The sequence below is a fragment of the Balaenoptera musculus genome, chromosome 10, assembly GCF_009873245.2.
Source record: "Balaenoptera musculus isolate JJ_BM4_2016_0621 chromosome 10, mBalMus1.pri.v3, whole genome shotgun sequence".
NCBI lineage: Eukaryota > Metazoa > Chordata > Mammalia > Artiodactyla > Balaenopteridae > Balaenoptera > Balaenoptera musculus.
The window spans coordinates 4,916,568-4,926,823 of NC_045794.1; the positions used below are offsets into that span (position 1 = coordinate 4,916,568).

Sequence of the window (10,256 nt, forward strand, 5' to 3'; positions counted from 1 at the left end):
ACTTGTATTGTTTTAAGCCCCTAAATTTGGGGTAGTTTGTTAGAGCAGCCATAGGCAACTAATAGTAACAGGAAGGCCAGGGGCCAGAGATGAGGGTCACTAGCTCCCACACCCACCACTGAGGGCATTTGTGATGCTCAGGCTAACACCCAGGGGATCCTGTTTCACTTTCCACTCGAGACCATGGCTATATCATTGGAGCAACAAAGAGAAAGTCCACTAATATAGTAACCCCACTGGTCGCTACAGGCAACTAATGCAGATGATGTAGGACCTGTGCATGCATTTGTCAGCTGCCAGATTACACAGGCTAGCTAGCACTAACAGTACTAACTAATAGTTATTGAGTGCTTAATGTTCTCCAGCCACTTAGAAGAATTACAGAAGGTAGGTACTATTAGTGTCTTTATTGGACAGACGGAGAAACTGAGGCCGAGAGAGGCTGAGTGTCATCATGAACAGGTGGTGTCGCTGGCACTCTGCCCAGACCTACCTCAATCCAGATCCAAGCTCATATCCTGGAGAATGTACTTCCAGCCCCTGAATTCCTCGTGCCTCACAGCATCCAGTAAAACCACCAGACTCTCAGGTGGGACTTGTCCTCTAGGACAGGGGTTCTCAAACTTTGGTGGCCTCAGAATCACCTGGAGAGCTTCTTAAAACACAGATTCTTGGGCTTCATCTCCCCATATTCTGATCCAGGAGGTCTGGGAGGGGCTTGGCAATTACATTTCTAAGAAGCCTCCAGAAGATCTTGACCCTGCTGGTCCGCAGACCGCACTTTGAGTGGCAAGCCTCTAGAAGCCACCCCATCTCAGCCCCACCTCCAAGTCCAGGCACATGGAAACTGCGGTTGAGCCCTAATCCTGTTCCACGACTAGAGCATCTTTTAATCAAATTAGAATGAAGAGGATTTATTTTGAGAGAGACATTGAGAAAAATGGGTGCTGTCCGGCCTGTGTGAATCGTGTAGTAACCACAAGTTGTTTTTTTTATTTCCCAGACTTAGAAGGGATAGTCCTTACATAAAACTGTTTTACATTTGCTTAGCACTTCTAAAATAAAGTGCTTTTTTTCATATACCTGGATACATAACCTAAACTCATAAATGTATCTTTACACCATGTGGGCAATAAACTGGCTCGACAAGTTATTGAATATAAAATACTCAAGAATGCCTTTTTTGATCTGGATGCCTAAGCAGAGAGTTATGAAATCAGAGTTGCAGTTGTTATTGAGAAAGTGGAAAGCCAAATTCAAATATCTCTAACCCTAAGAACAAATGAAGCTCCCACTTCACGATTTCAAAGTTAAAGGATTTTCATGTTATATCGGTGAATACGGTGGGAGCAGAGACCCTCACTTACCAGGGCTAGTCATCCCTTGAACCTCCCAGCCTTGTCTATCTGGGTCACTTTCCTTTCTAGTCTGGCCTCTGAAAATGCACTGGACCCATTAATGAATTTATTCCTGGATTATACTAGGGCAGGAGGAAGGGAGGGAGAGAAAAAGCCACGCTCCAGATGTGAGCCTTAACTTGTGAATGGCTCTCCTTTTAATCCCTCTGAACAGGAAACCGAAACAGCCTTCTGTGGTCTCACTCAGCATCTGGGTCAATTTCAGCAAAATCTCTCCTCTCCTCTAACCCTCAGCCTGGCTTTCGGCTTCCATCTCTTAACACAGCAAAGACATCTCTTCCCCACCAAACACCCCACAAACACAAACACATTTGTTTTGCACGTGTGTTTTGCTTGACTCGACCTTTGCTGCTTCCATCAAAAAGGAAAGGAAGGTCATTTCCAGAAGTTCCTTCCCAAGGGGTTGGATTGAGGGGCAAGTGAGAAGGGAAGGGGTGAGGATGGGGGTGTTAAGGAAGACAGCTGCTCCCCTCGTTAAGATGTTTTTCACCACAGATCCACGAGAGGAACACATCTGGGAGAGAGGATTAGGTGAGAGAGGGCTTTACTGATTAATACTCTATTACTAATTATTGCATGATTACATATCCTGAGACCTATTATTCAACAGTAATGACCATAGGATCACATACTTTGTAACATTCAGCAGTAAGACCCAGCCTATACAAGACTTATTAATTGAGTCTTCCTCTTAACTTTTTAAAAAATTATTTTGGTTTATTTTAACTATGCTGCCGGCTGTTTGGCTCTGCCTGGTCCAGCCTAAGAATTTCTGACTCCTCTCCCCCGACTCCCAGCACCTGGGTGTTTCCTTAGAAAGATGTTGACCAAGGAGTCATGGGGAGGTTGGAGAAAATAAGAAAACAAGTCTTCTCCAGTCTGGGTGTGACAGCTTCCCTTGTGGAGGAAACACTATGATGGTTTTGTTCAATTTCCTTGTTTAATGGAGAGGAGATGATGGGGGTGATGGGGGTAATTTGAAATACCTGGTTTACCAGAGTGATGGGAAAAGGACACAGCAAACAGCTCAGAGGGCACTTCTCTTCCGTAAGAAATCCAAGATCTCTCTGTAGTGCCCTGGGATGGGCTGGTGGAGCCCTGCCAGAGTCCCTAGGGTCGCTTTAGAGAGGGGGTTCCCACAGCAGAAGCTCTCTCCCCCTTGAGAGGAAGGAGTAGAGGCTGAGCTGAGCCTTGGCCGACTGGGTAGCTGGTTGGCAGGGTGTGTCTGTCCAGGCTCTTCCCTGGAATCACATTTCTGATGAGTCTCCCTTGCCTATAACCCCCTCCAAAGCGGAGGGGCAGAAATCGAAGTTTGACAAGAAAGACTAGCGACATAATTAGGACAGAATTTTATTTGTGCCCCCTCCTGCCCCTTTAAATTTTGTCCAACGGGGGAAGCTTTTCCCGTGACCTAGATAAAAATACAGCAGATCTCCATGTTTTTTTTTGTTCATTCCTACATAATAAACAGAGCTACACTACCTTTAGGTCTCAAACATGATCTTAATTTAGGAATGAAAGCACCCAGTCCAAAATATTAAATTGTTTCTATCCACAAAGTTGTTTTAACCCACAAAGTTGAGGCCGTCTGTGTAGTAATAGATAATGCAGTAATATATAACCTGAACAAAGGGCCAGAGCAGATTTAATTCACGACTTCCCGTATTTGGCCGTCCAAATGAGTCTTCACATTGTCTGCTTAGGTCGCATCTCCACAGCTACTTGGAGTGTTTCGCTAATCTCAGAAATCCTCTTTCAAGTCTTATCTCTCGGTTTCCCCTGCCTCTCTGCTCCAGAGTTGAATTCCTTTCTCTTGGTTCAATTGTGCTCAACATGTCCTTATTGAAATTCACAGTATGGCCATGGACCCACGCTGGGTGTTGTAAAGCAAACCAGAGATGAGTATCGTCCTCGATTTCAAGCTATCTGTATCTCTATTATCTATTTACCTTCCTATCTACCATCTATATCTATAGATAGATAAATGGTGTAGTAGATGTTATTTATATATGGGATAGATGGATAGATAGATAGCTGACAGACAGACAGATGTGCACACACACACACACACACACACACACACACACAGACAAAGATAAAGATATATTCCAGTGAGAGTAGATGGGGAGAAGAGGCTAAAAGAAGTAATGGATGGATAAAATAGAGGATATTAGCACATATGCTTTACAGAGACATAAGCAAAGCATCTGAGTGTGGAGGAAAGGAGCTACTAGTACATCTTGCAGGGGGAATCATGACCTAGCAAGCTCTTCGTGATCTGCTTTCCTCCACCTCTCTAGCCCAATCTCACACACTCTTCCCCAGCCCTCTGTGTCAGCTACATTCACTTTCTTTCAGTTCTTCCAACCAGCCCTGTCCCTTCCACCCCAGGGCCTTGGGACATACACTTCCCTCCACCTGGAATAGTTTTTCTTCCTCATCATCGCCTCAGAAAGCTTCCTTGGGTCCTAGGTGGGGTCAGAGACCTCACTATTCTCACAGCACCCTATATTCTAGACGTACCCCTCACAACTGTAGTTAAACAACCAACATAAAATTAGATGCTCAGAGAGTTTGCTTTCCCCAGAGGGAGTATGTCTGTCTTGGTCATCAGTATACTCCCAGACCCGGGATCAACATCTTGTATCAATACATGGTAGGTACTCAATGAATGTTTTTGAAGGGATTAATAAAGATGGCATTTAAAATTCTCTTCCTCCTCCCTTCCCTTTCCTCTCTCTTCCAGCCCAGCTCTGCTTTCTTTTGTTGCCTTACTTCTCATAACGTTCTTTCCTCTTGGTCTGCATACCTTGAGTCCCCCTGTGGTCTGCTAGGACCAGTCCCATGAATTGAGAGAAGATCGCGCATTTGTTTTCCTCTGGTTATCTCATTCTGGGGGATATAATGTAGGCGTTGCAAGTAATTCATTCAAAGGTATCGTTTGGAGTTTGTCTGAGAGGAGACGCTACTCAAATTGTGACGTGAGGACCGGAGCATTACCACCACAGGGGGAGCTTATTTGAGTCTAAGCCCAGCTGGGGGGTCAATCCTGCATTTAAACAAGGTCCTCAGGTGATGATGCACGTCAAGCACCGCTGTAAAAGATTGGATTGGGCAGAGAAGAAAGCAAGTTTCAGTCAAGTGATGTGTAGCTATGTCCTCTGTAAAGAGAAGAGAAGAGAAGGAGATGGAGTTAGGAGCGCAAAAGGTTTATTGGGAGGCAATAAAAGAAAGGTAAGAGAACCTGCAGAACTCAGCAGGGGACGTCTTCAGACCAAGATGCTGTTCTGACACCTGTAAAAGGAAAGGGGAAGAGGAAGGGCTGGATGGGGAGAGTCTCAGACAACAGAACCGGTCAGGTCCTTGTAACCCTGTTGTGCTCAGTCATTGCCAGGGGCTCCCAGGGAGGATGGTAACAGCCTCTGCAGGAAATCAAGCAGAGACAGGAGGTGATAGCAGCTGGGGGCTGTCAGCTAACTGCATTCCTGGAAGCTAAAAAGCAAGTTCTTTCTCTAAGGGCGATCCTGCAGTGTACCCCCTGGCTGACACATGTAACATCTGAAAGAAATTTGACAAGAAACCTATGAAAGCTAGTAAATGTCTGGAAAGCAGAGTTAAGAAAGTACCACGTTAAAGGCTTGACTTACATGCTCTTCTGGGACTATTTACGTTGTACTCTTATTCTTCAGGGAGCAGTCCCCCCAAGGCCGCTGGAAGACAAGGTCCAGGGAACTCTCTCCCTTAGGGAGCCCAGGGAGAGCCCTTGTGAACCGACACGGCATCCCTGTATTCACAAGGTGCGTGGCTCAGTGAACAAGGCAAGGCCCATAGGTCTCTGAGACCATCTCCTATGAGCTCCACAGCCCCAGGCTCCCCAGGGGCAGACCTGAACCTGACTGGCAACCTCCGAGCCAGCCGGAGAAGAAGAAAAACCCAGAGGAGATGGAGCAGGAAGAGCACAGGTCTGGGGAGGGACGTGCAAGGCCCTGCAGATAACCAGTGATGCCTCCACACACTCATTTTCACTTTCACACGCCTTCCTCACTCATTCATGTCTGCAAGGACAGCCCCCCGCACTTGGAGCGTTGCACACAATGAAAACATTTGCGTATGCCAAATGCACGTCCACCCTTGAGTTCACTTACAAAAGCCACGTGGACACACACCCTTCCGACCCTGACACAGCTTGTGAGCCCACACCCTGCTATTCCAACCAACACTCGTGCACCCAGTACCAAGTTTCCAGAACACCGCCTGTGCACAGATGCATTCATGGACAGCAGGCTGTAACATCACATATAAAAACCCAGACATGCAAAAACACAGAGGTTTTAGGTTAACTTAAAACCAAAAAAAAAATATCTGGAGGTTGTGCCTGTAACTGCCGGACACGCCTTGAAGGATATTTCTCTCTTGGCCACAGATGCTAAAATCCAGGGCTGGGGTGGGATAGATAACCAGGTTCCCTAACCCAGAAGCACTTAGGTGTCATCTTAGCTATCTATCCTCTTGCCTCCTGCAGGAAGGAACTAAAGCTGTTAGGCCAGATGATGGGGGGAGGGAGCATCTGTATCCTTGTATCGGAAAGGGGATCACACATTTCTACAGAGGACCTGGGTGGAGGGAACAGGGGTCCAAACTCTGCTTGTGTGGGTTTAAATCCCAGCTTCGCCACTTTCTACCTGTGTGACCTTGAGCAAGTTAGTCAATCTCATTTTCCTCATCTGTAAAAATGAGGATCATAATATTAAGATTTGTGAAGTGCTGAGAATAGGCCTGGTACGGCAGAAGGGCAAAGTGAGTATTGGTTTTTATTCTACTCCTGAGAATTCTCCAGCCCTGGGGACTCCACAAGCTCCCGGGGGCTCCCTCTCCTTAAGCAGCGCCGCCCCACTCCCTACCCAAACCTCCCAGCTTCACCAGGCTAAAAGGCTCTCACCAGGATCTCTTTCTCCCTCCTTCCCTGTCCATGGTTTCTACAAATGAGATACGTGGAGAGAGCAGAGAGGTTGTGTGTCGTAGGAATATGAAGTCAGGCAGAGAATCACCAGACTCAGCTGCCTGCCTGGGGCTGCCAGGCTGGGTCTGCCCAGCTGACCGCCGCTGTCTGTGCTGGGAATCAGGGCTTTCCCGAGGCTAAGGGCAGGGAGATGCTGTAAATTTCCAGCCAGTTACCTTTTGACGAAAATGTATGTAGGGAGATGGGAAGAGAGATGCTTCTCCATTGGTCTGGAGATATACACATACACATATTTTTTTTTCAAGGTCCATAGCTCTGTCCCGCCCCCTCCTGTTTGTAATTCTTCCTAAAGAAGAGAGAACCCTCTTTCAGCCAAAGGAGAAATGTAAAAGGGACTGTCTTCTCTCATACTCCGACTCATCTCGAAGTCTCATCCCTCCAGCCCAAGACAATTCATTTCCCCTAGAGTCCACTCGGCGTTCAGCGGGTTCCCAGGTGAACTGAAATCCAGAGCTTTTCTCATCTGGTTGCCCTGGGAGTTTCAGCGCGCTCTCGGTACAACCTGTCCCTCCATCCTCTCCACTCCCTCCCTTCCCTCTCCCTCCCCCCCCCCCTCCCTTCCCAGGCTTCCTCCCAGGCTGCGCCCAGCTCAGCCCCTCCCTCCCTCGCCGGGGGCCCCAGCTGCGCCCTCCGGGGAGACACCCGCGGCCTCCGTGCCCCGAGGGGAGGCGGGGGAAGGAGGGGAGGGCAGGAGGCGGGGAACTGCGCCGGGTGGAGGCCAAGCCTGGCGGCTGGAGGTTGCATCTGCTGGAAGGCGGCTTTTGGCTGCTTGGTAACGGGCTGCCGGAGCCGAGAGAGGCAGAGAGCAGGGCAGCGGCTTCCTGACGTCAGGACCGAACGAGGAGAACGCGCCAGCCCCCCCAGCCCGCCCCACAGCTGGGCCGGCCGCTGGTGGGAGAGGAGCCCGGCGCGGGGCGCCCAGCAGGGTGAGAGGGGGCGCCGGAGCCGGTCCGCAGGGGCGCAGCATGCCCCCCGCCCCCGGGCCATGGAGGTCGCTCTGGTGCCCCCGGAGAACGGCGGTGCCATGACCGTCAGGCGAGGAGAGGAGGTCCGGGCCACAGGGGGAGCGCTCCGCTGCCCCCCGACGGCTGCGCTCAGCGATGGACTCAAGGAGCCATCGCCAAGGGATCGCGGCGGCGCCGAGAGGGGCGCGGACCCGGGAGGCCGGCCGGTGCCACCGGTGCCCCAGGAGCTGCCCCGGGCTAAACGGCTGCCTCCGGAGGACGAGGAGGGAGAAGGCGACCCCGCTCTGGGCGTGGCGGAGGACCAGGTGCTGGGCTCGGGGTCCCTCCATCACCAGCGCATCCTCATCAACATCTCCGGGCTGCGCTTCGAGACGCAGCTGGGCACCCTGGCGCAGTTCCCCGACACGCTCCTGGGAGACCCCGCCAAGCGCCTGCGCTACTTCGACCCGCTGAGGAACGAGTACTTCTTCGACCGCAACCGGCCCAGCTTCGACGGCATCCTCTACTACTACCAGTCGGGGGGCCGGCTGCGGAGGCCGGTCAACGTCTCCCTGGACGTGTTCGCAGATGAGATCCGCTTCTACCAGTTGGGGGACGAGGCCATGGAGCGCTTCCGAGAGGACGAGGGCTTCATCAAGGAGGAGGAGAAGCCCCTGCCCCGCAACGAGTTCCAGCGCCAAGTGTGGCTGATTTTCGAGTACCCCGAGAGCTCGGGTTCCGCGCGGGGCATCGCCATCGTCTCGGTCCTGGTCATCCTCATCTCCATCATCACCTTCTGCCTGGAGACCCTGCCTGAGTTCAGGGATGAACGGGAGCTGCTGCGCCATCGCCCGGTGCCCCACCAGCCCCCTGAGCCCCACAGGGAGGCCAACGGCAGCGGGGAAGCGGCGCCTCCCTCTGGCCCGACAGCGGCACCTCTCCTGCCCAGGACGCTGGCTGACCCCTTCTTCATCGTGGAGACCACGTGCGTCATCTGGTTCACCTTCGAGCTGCTGGTGCGCTTCTTCGCCTGCCCCAGCAAGGCCGGGTTCTCGCGCAACATCATGAACATCATCGACTTGGTGGCCGTCTTCCCCTACTTCATCACCCTGGGCACCGAGCTGGTGCAGCAACAGGAGCAGCCGTCAGCCAGTGGAGGCGGCAGCCAGAACGGGCAGCAGGCCATGTCCCTGGCCATCCTGAGAGTGATCCGCCTGGTCCGGGTGTTCCGCATCTTCAAGCTGTCCCGCCACTCCAAGGGGCTGCAGATCCTGGGCAAGACCCTGCAGGCCTCCATGCGGGAGCTGGGTCTGCTCATCTTCTTCCTCTTCATCGGGGTCATCCTCTTCTCCAGCGCCGTCTACTTCGCAGAGGCCGACAACCAGGAGACCCACTTCTCCAGCATCCCGGATGCCTTCTGGTGGGCGGTGGTCACCATGACCACGGTGGGCTACGGGGACATGAGGCCTGTCACCGTGGGGGGCAAGATCGTGGGCTCGCTGTGTGCCATCGCCGGGGTCCTCACCATCGCCCTGCCCGTGCCCGTCATCGTCTCCAACTTCAACTACTTCTACCACCGGGAGACGGACCACGAGGAGCAGGCAGCCCTTAAGGAAGAGCAGGGCAGCCAGAGCCAGGGGACAGGACCGGCCAGTGCAGGCCAGCGGAAGGCCAGCTGGAGCAAGGCGTCCCCCTGCAAGGCTGCGGGGTCCCTGGAGAATGCGGATGGATCTCGAAGGGGCAGCTGCCCCCTGGAGAAGTGTAACCTCAAGGCCAAGAGCAATGTGGATTTGCGGAGATCCCTGTATGCCCTCTGCCTGGACACCAGCCGGGAAACGGATCTGTAAGGGAGACCCAGGCAGACAGCTGGCCGTGGCCCGGGGACAGCGGAGGTGTCCTGACCCTGGGGATCTACTTTATGCCGCAGAGTATTTCAAGCCCCCACGCTAACCTATGTCTGTCTCTCTTCTCCCACTGCTCCCCTTCTGCCTCCCCACCCCCACCTTGATCCCCTCATTTTCCCTCTTCTTTCCATGACACCAAGGGTCGCCTATTTTTAAAAAGTACCACATTCCGTGACGCAGGAGCTGTTGAAATGGTGAGCACTGAGAGATGGTTGTATTTGTTGCCAGTTTCCTTTACCCAGCAGAGGGATAACCCGAACAAAAATGACCGTAAACAGCCCAGATCCCCAGAGGTTTTGTAAGCCACCCCCCAACCAATATCCCTGCGTTCCAAATTTGCTTTACATATGATTATATTTGTGTATAGGGGAAAATATTATTTTTATGGCTGGCGAGTGGATTTTTGTACAGTAGTTCAGATGGAGATATTTTGGATCTATTTTCAAGACATATGTTGTATTTATGGAAGAGAAGGTTATTGTGATGTTCTCCTGTGATACTTATATTAGAGCCAGAGACCCTGGTCCGGTTTTTCTGGTTCCTGTGTCTGCAAGCCTCTCTCTTTCTTGAGATGTAGTGTCGGTGCTTTGTGTCTAGGGCAGGGAATGCTCTGGAAGAAAGGCAAGTCTAACTTTTTCTGTACGCCTTAAACAGTGCTTGTAACTTTCTTCGAAAAGCATTTTAATGATGTTGGAGGAAGACTTCTGATAATTCATTCTCTTGATTTTCATCCCAGGAAATAAAATGTGACTTGGTTGAGGCAAGTGTTAGTTTTTCTACAGCTGATGTATCTTTGGAAATTAAAAAAAAAAAAAAAAAAGTCTGTCCCTTGCTGTTTCTGGTTCTGGAGTCAGAGCAAACCCCGCCTTGACTGGGGTAGAAAACTTGGAAAGCTCATGATTTGATCATCAACAACTCTTTGCTGAGCATCACCCCCTGCCCCGTACCTTGAAGATAGAGGGGTGAATTC

The 10,256-nt window shown here is 51.3% G+C and overlaps 1 protein-coding gene across 1 annotated transcript; it reads left to right on the forward strand.

Moving 5' to 3' along the window:
- Positions 1 to 7,158: 7,158 nt before the first annotated feature.
- KCNA5 (potassium voltage-gated channel subfamily A member 5) lies at positions 7,159 to 10,046 on the forward strand. Its single transcript, XM_036864705.1, has one exon. It carries the CDS (start codon positions 7,424 to 7,426, stop codon positions 9,227 to 9,229), a length of 1,806 nt encoding a protein of 601 aa, XP_036720600.1. The 5' UTR covers positions 7,159 to 7,423; the 3' UTR covers positions 9,230 to 10,046.
- Positions 10,047 to 10,256: the final 210 nt, after the last annotated feature.

What these genes read in the sequence shown, in the direction of transcription:
- KCNA5 (XM_036864705.1), top strand. Translation starts at nt 7,424, where the DNA reads ATGGAGGTCGCTCTGGTGCCCCCGGAGAACGGCGGTGCCATGACCGTC.